We start from the raw sequence: 15,751 nt of genomic DNA, 5'->3' as shown, positions 1-15,751 counted from the left end.
AGGGAAGCAGAGTCATGGGAAGCCTTCTAAAAACTTGTGCCTGCCCAGCACAGTTCTGGAGTACATGAGACCAGGTCCCTTTGGTTTGTTTCTTTTTCTAGCCGGCCTCGGACGAACAGGCACTCTGATAGCCTGCTACATCATGAAGCATTACAGGATGACAGCAGCTGAGACCATTGCCTGGGTCCGAATCTGCAGGCCTGGCTCAGTGATTGGACCGCAGCAACAATTTTTGGTGATGTAAGTAAACAGAGAACATTTGTAATTCCTCAGGGAACACATGGGTCTGGAAAATGATGGGAAGTAGGATTTTTCTTAGTCTCCAGTAACAACAGATAGTCTGTAGGAGAGAATCGTTTGCATGTGTCTTTGTGGAAAAGCTGTATTTTGATGATATTATTTAAATGCTCTAGGAAACAGGCAAGCCTCTGGTTGGAAGGTGACTATTTTCGTCAAAAGTTAAGGGGTCAGGAGAATGGAAAACACAGAGCAGCTGTCTCAAAACTCCTCTTGGCTGTTGATGACATTTCAATCAATGGGGTCGAAAATCAAGACAAGCAAGAACCTGAGCTGGTAATCGAACCATCCCCATCACGCTGTTGTCCTTGTTTTCAGTGCTGTTGAGGACCCTTCTAGGGCATGGGGAAAATTGTAGATAAAATAATAAAGCACATTTTGAGGGATTATTGTCACACATTTTTTTTTAATACTTAGAGCCCCCTCTAGGAACTTTTTACTCAAAATAATTAAAATAAGGTCATAGTCCATAAAACTAGAATTGTTTTACTCACTAGGCACTGGAAGAAAGAGGTATGTGAAGTAAGCTCTTTAGGTGGACCTGGGGACGCCTCCCTGTGTGCCCCCTGCCCCAACTTTTTCCCATTTTGCCGCAGTTGATTTAGGGAACCAGTTCTTCTCAAATGGAAAACTTTAAAGAATCGAGAGTTTAGGGGGTAGTGGCACTATACTGAGTGGTGGTAAGTGGATTTGGAATTTTAAAAAGAATGTTTTCATTATTGAAAACCCATTAGGCCTCCTCACAGTATATTTTATAACAAGAGTGCTATAGAGTTCTGTGTCTGTAAAGTCAACCTTTGGTTGTCTTAAAATGTGACCTGTAGCTTTATTTTGAAAGCAGCAAAATTTTTTAGAGTTCAGCAGTTTATTTGTATGTGTATATGGATAAATGTTGCTGCTGTGCTTTATGGCCTTAATAAGTACAACTGAAGTCACTAGCTCAGTGTTTTTTTACTTATACAGTACAGTGATGATGACGAAATCCATGGAGTGACACAAGGCGATAGACTTCGGGCCCTGAAAAGCAGAAGACAGTCAAAACCAAACGCTATTCCCCTCACGTGAGTCTGGTTTCCTTTGTGTGGTTGGTGTTATTTAATATGTATATGCGGTCCTTTGTGAGCATTTTTTCCTGGATGTTTTTCTCCATAGTTGCATGCCCATTATCCCACTTTGCAATGGTTATTTACATTATTTAAAATCTAGGGGTGCTGCCCAGGAAGCTCTTGGCTGTACCTTATCTCTGTCTTCTGTTGTAACCTCACTAGCCTCTGTATATAGGAAAGCAGTATTGGGAATGCTTTTTTCACACGCATAATCACCATGTGACGTCCTCACGAGCGTGGCAGCAGATGTAAACCACAGAGTAACAGATTTGTCCATAGTTACTGAAATTAGGAGTGTCCCTAAATTCATTACGATATTATAGACAGTTTGTTTAGATATGGTAGAATTTAATCAGTGATGACATTGTGGTTTAATGTCCTATTATTTTAGGGTAATAATGAACTAGATTAAATAATAATTTTGTATTTTTTGTTTGAGGAGTTATTTTCAAGTTACAGAAGAAGGTTTAGTATGGGGATGGGAAGTTTCATTGTTAGTGAGTCTGTGTATGCCCACCTGTACTTGGTTATGTAAGTGCTAATTGGGATTTAACCTCATGGAACATCTAGGATTGTTAGAAAAATATGTAGCATTTAAAAACTTGGCCATTGCACTTTTTTCTAGTATATTCTTTAGTATATGCTTTCATTTATGCTGTTGGATTCCTTCCTTGTAGTAACTTTCCTTTTCATTGTGGGGAACCGCATTTCCAGTTATGTTCTTTTCTTTTTTTTAGGGGGAGAGGGGCAGAGGGGGAGGGAGGGAGAGAATCTTAAGCAGACTCCATGCCCAGCGTGGAGCCCAATGCAGGGCTCAATCCCATGGCCCCGAGATCATGACCTGAGCCGACGTTTAACCGACTGAGCCACCCAGGCGCCCCTCCAGTTATGGTTTTTTTGGGGGGTGATGGAGATAGTTGTTTTGTTCAGTAATCATCTTGTAATATGGTAAAGACCTAATGATACCATAAATGTTCATGGCAGAGAAGAACAGGCCTTCTTTTTAATTAGCAGTGGTTCTTCACTGGCACCTCCTTGTTACCTAAAGTTCTAAAGTAGAATTACACGGAAGGCATGTGTCCTCGTGGGCCCCTGCCTTGGGACGTTCTTAAAAGACCCACGGAAAAGAAGGAAGTTGTAAAGGGCCATGTGAATGAGAGGTGCCAGCATTCTCTGAGCCTTCTCTGCAGTGTGGTGGGACAGCACGAAACAGAAAGCTCTACGAACGGTGCATTTTAGGTCATTTATTTCACTCCAGATGCCACTTAGATTTTAAGTGCAGTAAGTCTTCCTCTAAAGCCTTCATGGTTCTTTTTATTTGGAAATATTGTAGGTCCTCCAGATAATCCTCCTGAGGTCAGAGGAGGCATGACAGGGGTGAGCAGTTCCCTAGAGCAATGCTCAAACTTCACCGTGCGTTTGAGTCTCCTGGGGGTTTGTCGGAATGCAGGTTATGGTTTTGGGCCTGGGGGGTGGTCTGTGACTGCGTTTCTAGCAAGCTTCCGGGTATCACAGGCACTGCTGGTCCAGGGCTTGGGGGCACAAGCCCTAGAAAATGGGTGGTTTGTGGGTTGCGTTTAGTCGTGCCCAGGTTTTTTGTTTTGTTTTTATGAATCTGCACCATCAGTTTATTTCTCAAAAGCTTCTGATGAAAAGTCAACTTGGGAGTTGGGGTGGGAATTCTGCTTAGTCACATAGGGCTTCTAGGAAATTTCCTTCAGTAACTCTGAGTCTGCTGCCTTGTGAATCTGTGTTCTGGAGGGTTCACGTCACTTGTTGCTCTTTTCTATAGATGAGACAATAAAAGTCTTTCGTAGCTGATAGGCTTGTGGCAATACAGAAGACAATGAATGAAGCCTAAAATTCTAACTATTGTTGGAAACCAGAAGGCGACAAGAGATGTGTTCCCTTTCACCTTGGTGTGTGAGGTGTCCCCGGGGTGAAAGCGCAGTGGTCAGTGGTGGCTGAAGGAGAGACCAGCCTCCGCTATCACTTGTCACTTGTGACGGAGCTACACTTCACCTCACCCCCAGAGGGACGCCGGCCCTTCTCTCTGAAGCATTTGGCCTAAGTTATAAACCAAGGAAAATGGTTAAAGTTTAAAAAAATAATAAAATAAAGCACTAGTTAAGATCCCTTTAGTTGTAATTATAGTCCTGAAACCAGTAGAATAGCTCCCAAGATGTCTGTCCCCTTCCCATACACAAAAGTAAACTTTTAGGCCACACTTTTAAAGGAAAAGACAAATGCTAAAATCCCTTTAAGCTCTGAAGTGTAAAAACCCTGGGGAATTTTAGATTACTCTGGGTAGATTTCCCTTTCTCCTCCTCTACAACACTTTACTTATCCCTTCTTCTGCTTTTTTCAAACCCTCCTTGCTGTTGGAATCCTCCCTTTTTTGCTGTTATGTGTAGTTCTTCTGGCCCTAAAAGAAGAGGTTAGTTGGGGATTTCCTTTCCTTCCCAAGTGGTGGTGGTATTTCAGAAATGAGAGAGAGAGAGAGTTTTTAACAGCAGCTTGGGCTGAGAAATTTAAGATCAGTCCCCACCTCCTGATTCTGACCCCACTATCACTGTGGGTAACCTATTTTGCTTCACTATTGGTACTTAGCCGAATAAAAATATTTATAAGAAGGAAAGTTAGTGAGAAATATATAAGTACTGGTGATTCTTAAGAGCAAGTTTATAGTACTCAAAATAGTATTCCAGTTATTGTTTTCTATTTTACAAACAGTATTTGGGGGAGAGTTAAAGTTGTTAGATACTGTAAAGTAGTCCTTTTCTCAGAGAGTCTGATCCCGACCACCACGAAGACAGTAAGTCACGTAGCACCGTGACCTTGGCGTGATCTGCAGGACGTGATGGCAAGTATATTATCGTCTGTGCTAAAATAGATTTGGTAGATTGTATACCTTCATCCATGCTGCCTGTCTTTCTGCATACTGATCATCTCTGCTAGGTTCGTTAGGGTTAAATGGAGTGTGTGAAGAGTCAAGTGTACCCTACCTGGGAATAAGGTGAAAATACAGATCTAATTTGCTTTAAGTCTCCCTTAACAGCACAGTATGGATGGGTGTGCTCTCATCATTAGAAAATAATTCTTTTTTTTTTTTTTTAAGATTTTATTTATTTATTCCACAGAGATAGAGACAGCCAGCGAGAAAGGGAACACAAGCAGGGGGAGTGGGAGAGGGAGAAGCAGGCTCATAGCGGAGGAGCCTGACGTGGGGCTCGACCCCATAACGCTGGGATCACGCCCAGAGCCGAAGGCAGACGCTTAACCGCTATGCCACCCAGGCACCCCTGGAAAATAATTCTTATGCCATGAGCTTTCATAGAAGAACAATGAAAACTTTGTGACAGAGACACTTGGGTATTCGGACCATTCCGCCTTTAAGATCACTGTTAAATCAGTAGCTGCAAATGAAACTTGGGGTGGATAGAGAGTCCGCTAGTGTTCCTAGGCCAGTGTTTCTGTTCTGTCTAAATACTAAGCCCCTGTAATCTTGACCTATGTTAGTAGGTTTGTGTTTTTGTGGAAGGAGTGAATGCCAGGTGTAACTTGCAGGGTGAGGTTAGATTCGATTTCAGGTCCATCCTTAGTGTAATCCATTGTCGCCAGATACCACAAACCTGTTCAGGGGTTACGATGACAAGGACACCGATAAAGATCGCATAGTAAGCCAGAGCAGTCATTTACGACTTGATCGTAAATGTACTCGCACAAAGCAAATGCTCAATAGAGCCTTTTATGTTGGGTCACACATGTGTCCTGGTGACCATTTGGAAGTAGCTGGATGGAGTCACCACTCTTCAGACTGTGAGGTTTCCTTCTTCACTGCCAAAAACTAGACCACTGGAGACTGGGCTGAAAGCCAGGTTTGGCCACAAGAGGAGAATGAATGAGGAAAACAACTGAGGACATTTATATAACGTTAATACGCAGGGGAGATTTTCCTCACTTTGTGCTGCCCAGGGTTGGGTGTGCTTCCCTAGTCCTTATTTTCAGAGTAGGCAGCTCGCCTGAACTCCTAGATGATGCCGCACGGGACTGCGCTGCAGTGAGATCAGCTGCTCTGTGCTGTGTTCATTTACGGGTGTGCCTCCCGGAGTCATCGTTAACCAGCAGTCCGGGGCTGCTGCTTGTCGTTGCCTGGTTTTCCCTCCTTTTTCTCTGGTTTGCTTTAGTTTTCTGTGTGTGCGTATCTTGTGCTTTTTGAAGAATTTCAGTCCTGTAACTACAACTCTGATTTCTGTATCACACAGTTAAACTAACATGGGGCAGTTATCCAGCTACAGATTGGGTCTCATCTTTTGTTACCAAATACCAGATCAATTTAAAACCGAAGATAGCATTTTCTCCCCCACATGAAATGGCAAAACTCCATCTTCGTTCCCCACCCCTTTGTATCTATCACAGGGTGTCTAGAATTCACACGTGGCTTTGTTTGTTTATTATTTTATTTATTTTGCCTTCCCAATTTGAACATCTGTTCTTTCCCCTCCCCCTCCAGATGTCCCCTAGCTGTGCTGACCTCTGCACTGTGTAGTGTTGTCATCTGGTGGATCGTTTGTGACCACATTCTTCCCATCCTGCTATTCTGTCTTGATGGCTTCAGAACACAGTAGCCGTCGGGACCTTTGACAAATAGCTGCTGTGTAAGTGTCCCATATTCCATTTCTCTGTGTGGTCACCTCTGGTGGCCAGTGTGTTTCTTAATGGTGCATGTTTTTCTCACTGTCAGCTCTCCTAGCTTTGTTGGTTTGCCTCTTTTCAAAGGTTCTTTTTTTCTGAAACTTCTCAATTAATGGGATGGTGGCGGGGGGAGGCCTTCCCTGATCCTTTCCTGTACGGGTATTAAAAATAACAAATTTTGTTTTTAAGTTGTGCTTAATTCTTCAAATTAAGCATTTTTGAAATTCTTCAATTCTGCATTTTTTGAAATAGCCATTTCTAACTTCACTGAAGTAGTTTTTTTTCCCTATGAAAAATATTTAGTGAGTTTGGGGTAATTGGGGTGGTTTTCTTTCAGTCAATTTCCTCTAATTTCCCAGAGTAAGTATCTTCAGCATATCCTTTTCAATCTAGCAAAAAAGAATTTGCCCCCTGATCTTCTGCTGTTAGTAGAGATTTGCTTCTGCAGCTAGTGAGCCTTGCGTCGTGTTTCACCTCCAGCTTTGCCGTTGGACACTGTGCCCTTAGCAGCAGCAATTTGCCTGCCAAGTCTTCTGTCTTGAGCAAGCAGAATCTTCTCCTTGGCTTCATTTCACATCCTCCCCTGTGGGGAATACAGTTAGTACAGTTTTCAAAAATGATGTTTAGTGGAAATAGGACAGCAGAGAAGACTGGAGTCCCTTGTTCAGCCTCGTGTTTCTGCATGACCGTCACTGGGCTTACTTCCTCCCACTTTGCTTTCCCAGGAGTAATCAAAACTCCCTTATTAGGGGCGCCTGGGTGGCGCAGTCGTTAAGCGTCTGCCTTCGGCTCAGGGCGTGCTCCCGGCATTCTGGGATCGAGCCCCACATCAGGCTCCTCCGCTATGAGCCTGCTTCTTCCTCTCCCACTCCCCCTGCTTGTGTTCCCTCTCTCGCTGGCTGTCTCTCTGTCAAATAAATAAATAAAATCTTTAAAAAAAAAAACAAAAAACTCCCTTATTAGGTGACTATAGCAGATACTGTATTCTCTTGATATCTTTCACCCGTAAGCAAAGACCTTAACAGTGAACAGACTTCTGTTCTGCAGTAGAATGTGGCAGGAAGCTTCCCCGGGGAACACCGCGCAGTTGTGACCAAGAGTACAGGAAGGAGGGTGTGTCCTGCGAGACTGTGGTTCACCACTACCCTCTTAGGTCCAGGCTGCATTCTTCTTTCTCTGAAACTCTTCCTTTAGCTCATATTTCAAGAATTTATTCTCTTGTTCCAACTTGGACTTGGGATTTATAAGGGAATATGAAAGTTCCTTCTAGGATCTCCTCCAAAGTGGAATTCCATTGCAACCAACTCTCATACTTTGTGGCTTCACGGAGTGTCTTCAGATGGCTAGAAAAGATTTAAAAATCCAGCAGACACCATTCTTTTCAAAATTAAGGAAAGGCTGCTTAACATGTTCCTATTATGACATTTTCTTGAATATCTTATTAATACAAGTTTATTATTGTATAGGCAGATACACGATATTTCTGATATGGATGATCTGTTTGGTTTTTTTCCTTTATTCCTCTTAGTAAGCTTAGATTTCTGCGTATTCTGACTCAAGAGCAGCATGCAGTGCTTCGATTTATTCTCAGACTGCTCTGAGTGGGAAAGGTATTTCGAATAGGTGGAGTTGTAAACGGGTGGAATCATTGCTAATAATACTTAGGCACTTTGTGGTTGTATTACTTTTCCCAGGGTAAGTTTAAGAATGGTTTCTATCAGACACCTTTCTTTTCACTATCCTATGTAAGATATAATCTTTTTTTATTGTTATTACTGATATTTGCCATTGCATTTGTAGACCCAAAGCAGAGTATTCAATTTCCCTTGCCTGATTAATTTGGAATTACAGAAACAAACATTGTTACCTTCAGCAGTAACAATGATGTAAACAGGAATAATCCTTGTAGTTATCTTTTGAGGGGACTACTTACGGGCACCGTTGTTGGCATTCATCTCTGTTGGCTGTTGACATGGCGTGGCCTGATCGGTTGTTACCTGGCATGCCTGGAAAATCAGACTCTCACACACCTCAGATGGCTGTATCGGATTCTGAGACAGTGGCAAAGGTGTGTCTGAAGGTTGTGGGGCCTCAGGCCTGTCATTCTGAAAGCTTGTTCTGTGTCAGCGGATAACCAAGTGTAAATAGTGCATAGTTGCACTGATGGATTCTTTTCTTGGCATTGAACATGTATGTTCAAAGCATTTTGTAGTTTGAGAGGTACGAGAGCTGGCTCGTCAGTTACTTGCTTTGCTGTATGCCTCAAGTTGCAAGTCTCAGTCTCGGAATACCGGGTCTCAGAAGCGGCTGCAAAGAAGTGAACTGTTGCATGGGCAAGACCTACAAAGCAGGACTGCGGATTCTGCCAGGGAAAGATGGAAGGGAGAAAATACGTACATAGAATATTGCTCTGCAAGGCCGTGTGATCGCCCTGGTTTGCACAAGGTGGGAAGTGGTGGGCTCCCACGTACCCTGTGGCAGAGTGACTGCGTCACGAGTTTGCCAGCTTGTCCCACCCTGTGGTGTGGTGGGGAGTTGATCACAGGTATCTGAGTGTTGCTGCTGGGGGGTTCCAGGTTACTGATGCATAACCTACAGATAAAGTAACTCCTCTGTTGTTAGTGACCTGAATCCCTACTGGTGTGATTAACGCATTCCAAATTTCTGTCATGCTTTTATTTTCAAAAAATTCGCATTAATTATTTACATTAATTTTATGAAGAAAGATACTTTCTACAAGATGGTTCCCGTCAGTCTGATATTTGATTTAGCAGTGATTTCTTTTTTCAAATAGTAAACATTTCAGTAGTAATTAATTTAAGAAATCAGGATTTAAATTTCCTAAGCAAGTAACGTACAAGCTCTTGTTTTTATTCTCACGTTAATGATTTTACAGGGTGGTGATTGTCTCTACCTTCGGCTGTAAGTGGCCTCAAATTATTTGACAGGTTGGTGTGGTATTTCCAAAAAGCCAACAGGGATCTGATTTTCTCCATTTGTATACATGGAGATAAACACCAGGAGCCTCGTGGAGCAGGTGCGAGGCTTCAGGACCACAGTGGCAGCGCCGCACACTGGGCCTAGGCTTCAGAAATGGCGGTGGGAGTTTGGCGGTGGTTTTGTTTCTCTTTGTGAAAAATTCTGTCCTCAAATCCTGTTAATAGAGACCATTAAATATTCTCCTGCCCCCCCCATTTAATATGATCAGAAGGATTTTTAATCCTTGTTTCAGAGGTAGAATTCATACACCAGGGCAGTCGGTTACCTTCTTGGATCAAACAACTGTCTGCATATCACCTTATCTATTTTGTTAGAATGATAAAACTTTGTGAGAAATCCTGAGTCAAGCATTGGTTCGTTTACCCAGGATCGGTTTCCCTCTGAGACTGAAGGCCTGTTTTGCAGGCTTTGAGAACTACTATGGGGATAAAGCGAAACAGCCGAGAGAGCAGCCCCTCCCGTGCCCCCCGCCCCCCAACAGCTTGGAAACCGCTGACCTCCAGCTGCCACCCTGGTACACTGCCACCCGTTGCTTTTTTTTTAGTGATGAGAAGTAAAGAGTTTTACTAAATGCTGAATATGCCGTGTTTTGGGTAATACTAAGAATTTACTGATCTTTGCTACATTTTGAGGACCCGGCTTTGGTTATTAATTAACACGGCAGTAACACAGGCACAGGAGGTAGGACTCCTAGTCAGTTGTAACGGTTTCTGTTTACTCTCATGAGCTGGGTCCTCCTAAGTTGTTACCGGCTCTCACCTTTGTTTGGACAGGAGAGGAGGAAGCTTATTTTGAAGGCAGTGTTTTCTCTTACAGATACATAAAAGTTGAGTATCTATAAATGTGTGTGTCTGCAGTTCAGCATCTTGGTCATTATCTGTTGAAGAAAAGCATTGCACATAAAATCTTTTGATGTTTTCTCTCTGACCGTTCAATGAGGAATTACAAAACACCCTCTGCTTTTGAGCAAGGTACTTTATGTGGGCTCTATCTGAGGGTGTACTTCTGACTCATGAATTTGCCTCCTGGGCAACCTACACCCATAGGCATCAGTTCCTTGAGATTATTTTAGAGTTTAATTAAATCGAGTTTCACAAAATGTAAGCAGTGTTGCTTTCATGTTAATGGTACTCAGCGAATTAGTAAGTAGTTATAATCTAGACAAAGTTCACATTGTGCTTGAACGTAGTTTTAAAACTCGGAAGTGTTATATAACATTAGTATTGATTTGGGGTTATTGCCCATACTTTCACCTCCGAAGAGTGACAATCTTATAGATTTTTATATTCGTATTCCTTAGAATTTGGGGGTTTAAAATGATTTCTTGTTTTCATGACTAGAATTCTGAGAATCTACTTTGACTTGGGGGCACAAAGATTTGTTTTACTGATTGATTTCTTTGGTGTGGAAATTGCTTAAAATGCCAGGTCATTTGTTTTCTAAAAGCAAAGTATATTCTGGTTATCTCTGTATGACCTTCATGGGAACATGAAAAAGACTTTGATGTGAAAATGGGTTTCAGATTTTTTTGGCAAATGTGTTTATGGAAAATCCTACCAATTCTCAATAAAATAATTTGCCACTAAAGTGCAAAAATGCCTTCCTCTGTCAAGTATTTGAAAATTGTTTCAGTGAATATAATCTTATTTTTTTCCAACTGTTTTCAGAGTAATTCTCCAGTCCAGTGTTCAGAGCTGTAAGCCATCTGAACCTAACATTTCTGGCAGTGCAGGCATTACTAAAAGAACTACCCGATCTGCTTCAAGAAAAAGCAGTTTTAAAAGGTGAGAAAAGAATCCTACTCTTCTGAAAAGTTCCAAGCATTGGTTTTTCAGTTTAATTTTCTGGAGATAGGAATGAAGAGAGGAAGAGAGGAGACAGCAGAGTCCCTGTGATAGGAAATCAATCAAATGTGTTTGACTTGTTCATCATCTAAGAAAATCCGGGCCGTTGCTAACGTAGGGTTTGTTTTGTTTTGTTTTTCAGAGGTGGGTCTTGACACTGGAAATGTGGTCTCGGGGTCAGAATATGGGGAAATTGAGAGGGTTGTACTTAAAAGTTTTTGAATTTCCAAAGCTCTCTGTCAGGACTCGGAGGAGATTTTTCTGTATGTCGGATACAGCATAACTGTTGGAGAATTAGCTGCAAATAAGTGTGATGGTGGGATGTGAGAACTACAGGGAGTTTGGAATCCTTCTTTACCTAGGGCCTGGTCCCTTGGCCGCAGTGCACACCCAGGGGCGTTCACGCTTTCACCTGGAGCCCAGCATCTTCCTTTCCTTCGTTATTACAGGTTATGACAAGAAAGTGCACGTGTTCCATGACCAAATCCATTCTCACTGTTGTTCTTGGATGTTTATCATGAACTGAAGGCAGACATTTCATTTTTAATATATTCCAGAAGCAGTCCCCTTTTGAGGGAAGAGCGGATAACCTACTTACTGTCATCTCAGGAGTGGAAGGCAGGCACCCTTTTTGTGTTTGTGTATCTTTGCCTGGTGTCGACTACACATGCGGTCCTGTGCTTATGGCCCAGCGCCTGTCTTATAATAGACCACAAGCGGCCTGAAGATAGTCTGAACCAGACTTTAAAGCATCCTTCACGATTTTCCTTGCTTCTTTTTTACCTTCCTGCCCTCATATCTTTGATGCTGTGGGACGACTGAGTTAGTCTCCGGGGCAGGTCCCAGCAGCCTGTGTCCTGAGGGACTTGCTACAAACCGGAGAGCTCTGTGTCTTTCTGTGTGTGTGTGTGTGTGTGTGTGTGTGTGTGTGTGTGTGGTTTTTTTTTAAGAAATTGTTCGGTTCTGCCATTTGCCCCTCTCTTCTGATTCTTTCATTATAATTTCACTATGTACGCTTACTTACACAAGACTGGGATAGTGCCTTAGAACAAGTATTTGAGGGCACCAGCTCTTAATTTGGGGATTTTGAATTTTTCATAGAAAGGTATCAAATAGTCATAATTCTTTTACTCTCTAATTCGATTTGAGAAGAATATTAGAGAAATACTGACAAAAAGTCAAAGATTTAGGTACATTAAAACGTCATACCAGTACGGTATTTATAACTGCGAGGAAGAGGAGATGGTCTAGAGATTGTTGAATGATGCCAAATGAGCCAAGAGTCTTGTTTTTAAAGAAAACGAATGGCCTGGGTAAATAATGCTCATGAACCAACAAGTGAAAAGAGCTGTGCATAAAAATCATGAAGTATCACTCTAATTTTGTAAATGTACAAAATACTCTGTATAGAAATGTATACATCTGCAAATATACATATTTATACATATGTTTATGTATGATATGTAAGTTTGTGTATATTATACATATATATTTGAATATTTATATATACGTCCATTTCTATGCATGTATGGAAGTCAGGTCATGGAAAATATGCCATAATATTAACAGTTCTTCTAGTTCGTAGGATAGTTAGGGAGTTTTACTTTTTTATCATTTTCTTTTTCTCCAACTTTTTTACAATAAGTAGGGGGAAACGGGAGCATTTTAACTTCGACACTTTTAGGTGAATTAAACTATTAAAAATTCAAATAAAAAGCCTGCTGTTGGGGATGGACATGTTTTGAATGAACATTCTTTTTTAGGTATAATTACTCAGGCTTCCATTACAGTTGAGTGTGTCTTGCACATTTAATTCTGCTCTCTGCTTTTCTGGATTGTGCTCTTCAGGCCACAGAGGAGTAGTCCAGGAGTCGGGACCACGCGCGCTCAGTCACACCACGTTCCTCTGAGGAGCGTTGGCCGTGTGGCAGTTTTTCCATCTAGGTCTTGTCTAGTGATCTAAACTTGTGCTTCTCAGCAGAGGGGGTTCCTGGTTGCAGTGAGCATCTGCCTGAGGTCCCTGGACCGGATGCTTTGAGGGATTGAAAGTAGAGTTCAGACTGAACACGCTTGACTGAATTTTGAAACGGCCTAAAGCAGTTTCCAGGCATTTGGGATAGTGCCGAAAACCAAAAGACTTTTTTAAATTCTCAGAATGGACTTTCAGAGATTGGGAAGGATGAAGAAATAAACCAACGAGAGAGAATTGGGCTTCGAGTGTGTTTCCCACCTCCCTTCATGCAGGGTCTCCTTGGCCTCTTTCGGGTCTTTGGCCTGTGTTCACATCACCTTAACTGTGAGCCACCTAGAGTTCATGAAACAAAGGCAAATACATGACGTACAGGCCCGTCCCATTTCTTGCTTCTAGGAAATAGTGGGAGTTGAGGTAGCCAAGCTGTAACCCGAAGCTTTTATCCTACTGAATAGTACTCATTTTTGGTTGGAGGGTAATGAGGGAATTAACACATTTGTGCATAATCTGGTTCAGGACAAAATAATACAAGCCTGTGGAGTAATTGTAAAGTATTGAATAGAAAACTCTGCTTTAGACAGCAATACTAGGAAATGAAATGGTACACCTTTCAGTATAAAATAAACACCTCCAGGGCGCCAAGGTTGCCTGTCTGCTGTTACCCCCACCTGTGAAGCCTTCTCTTTGCAGGTTGATGTTTACACATCATCATTGTCATATCTGTCCTGCCATAGGAACCCGACCTTTCATTCCCGTGTTCAGTTCTCTTCTTAGAGGCTTCCGGGATGAAGACCTCACCTAAGCTCACTTTCCACTGATTTGGCTCTTTTGATTTTTGACAGTTTACTGAGTGGCTGTACAACTTGGGACAACTTTTCCACAGACACATTAAGAGAGCAATTATTTGGAGGCTGGAAAGCTATGTATTGTCATAAATCTTTGTTGCTGGGAAGGAATGCCCCCATGCTTTTCTCATGGCAGATGATCACTCCTTCATGTATCCACTGAACACAAGCCGCATCTAAACCCGACTCCCGGGTGCCAAGCTGTGCCTTCGCCCGGTGTGCAGTTCAGGCCCCGAGCGCTGGAGTGTCTGCCGGTGGATAGAGCACGCTGACCCCCTTTCTCACATCTGAGGAAGTAAATCAGTGGGCTTCCCCTTCTCCCAGTTCCTGTTAGAGCTATAAGTCATTCTGTTGTTTCTCTTTTGAGAATTATTAAATCCAGTGGAGAACTGGCCTGTTTTCGAGTATTCTTTCTTAACTCTCTGACGAGCTCTTCGAGTCTTGAGAATTCCATCACTGTGCCTCTGAGTGAGGACCGGCCACCTCGTGGGATACCGTTCAGTTCAGTTCACATCTTGACACAGCGTACCATTAGGTGCATGTTTCTGTAAGCTTGTGCTGTTTCTCTGGAGGAGTCTGTCTTTTTTTCTTTCCTTTTTTTAAACGATAACCTCATTTTCTAAGAAAATGGTCCCGGACGAGTGATTTTTTTAATTCCAAGTTACGTCATTAGGAACCATCACATTCTGTTCCACCTGTCAAACCAACCTGATGTTCATGGCTTTTGGGGTATTTTGCACCTAATTATTCGTATCGTGGGGGAAGATAAATGCTCAGGGTGCCTTCCTTGGCCTCTGAAAATGTGTCTTCATGAGCCCTTCTGTTGGGAGTACTACATTCAGGACTTCTTTGGCTTTTTAAGTCTTCTCATTTGTGACTTTGGTCATCATCATGTCTTCTTGTCCCTTACAGTCTCAGAGCTCAGTGTCCATTCCACCACCTCTGGACTCCCGCCTTTCTGTTATTGCCATTATCTCTGAAGGTACACCCGTCTGGGAGCCCCAGAATGGTGTCACTAAATCCCTCAATCCCATTCCACCACCTCTGGACTCCCGTCCTTCTGTTATTGCCATTATCTCTGAAGGTACACCCGTCTGGGAGCCCCAGAATGGTGTCACTAAATAACTTTTTTTAAAAAATGCCGGTGATCTTCCAAAACACTGATTTCCCTTTGAAATTCCAGACATTTTCCCACTTGGCCGCACAGTTGCCCTGGGCCCTTTTAGAAACTCAGTGTTCTGTTGGGGTCCCTGAAAACGAAGGGATGGGCTCAGATGAGCTCCTCTCATAGGGCGCCGTCACCATCCCGCGAGCGGCGCCGCCAGACGAGAGCCGGCTTCTCTGACTCTCGCTTTTGCTTCCTTTCTTCTCTGAAAGTTGCTGTCGAGTTGAAAGCTGCCCGAATACATTGGGAAGGAAAGAAGGGAGGTAGGGTGAGAATCAGTCCGGGTCAGTTCCGAACAGAAAAGGGTCGGGGGCACGGCTGCCCCGGGGACGCCCTGGCGGCGGCGCGGTCCGACGTGTCCGCGCGGGGCTGCGCTGGAAACTGCTCGAGGCGCCCGAGCGTTTTCTGTGACCGGATTCTGGCTTTGGAAATAATCAAGTAACACTTCTTTATCTCTTCGTTCTTTCCACCTTTCCCACAGCCTGGTTCCTCCGAGGGAAGGAAGGAAAAGGAGTGCTTTGCAGCAGATGCCCTTAGTGGCATTATGGTACCCGCATTGCTCTGCTTCTGCCGCCCGCCCTTGTTTCCTTTGTTGTTATCGTGATTTTATTTTTTGCAGAACTGAACCTTTTTCTGCTCTGCCTTTCTCTCCTGTTTGTCTTTACTTTATGGTTGATATTGTACTGTCTTTTCCCAAAATAATTGTCATTAAAGAATTGCACAAAGTGTATACTTTTTAGCATGTCACTACTTTTATTATGTTGCCTTCCTTGTCTTTTGGTAACTACGTATGGGACACTTGGAAACCTTCATGGTAAAATCCTTTT

General features: G+C 42.8%; 1 protein-coding gene across 11 annotated transcripts in view; it reads left to right on the top strand.

The window, feature by feature from the left end:
* CDC14B (cell division cycle 14B) overlaps nucleotides 1-15,751 on the top strand; it is a 96,803-nt gene that overhangs the window by 77,231 nt on the left and 3,821 nt on the right. For 2 of the 11 annotated variants that reach the window (XM_057305627.1, XM_057305629.1), the window contains exons 10-14: nucleotides 102-240; nucleotides 414-573; nucleotides 1,261-1,358; nucleotides 5,917-6,061; nucleotides 15,406-15,423. In XM_057305627.1, coding sequence (XP_057161610.1) covers nucleotides 102-240; nucleotides 414-573; nucleotides 1,261-1,358; nucleotides 5,917-6,031 — 512 coding nt within the window. In that variant the 3' untranslated portion in view covers nucleotides 6,032-6,061; nucleotides 15,406-15,423. The other 9 variants (XM_026518680.4, XM_026518684.4, XM_026518686.4 and 6 more) reach the window with 7 other exon arrangements.

Source organism: Ursus arctos, unplaced genomic scaffold, assembly GCF_023065955.2.
Source record: "Ursus arctos isolate Adak ecotype North America unplaced genomic scaffold, UrsArc2.0 scaffold_33, whole genome shotgun sequence".
In the NCBI taxonomy this organism is placed as follows: Eukaryota; Metazoa; Chordata; class Mammalia; order Carnivora; family Ursidae; genus Ursus; species Ursus arctos.
This window is presented reverse-complemented; position numbering and strand designations above follow the sequence as displayed.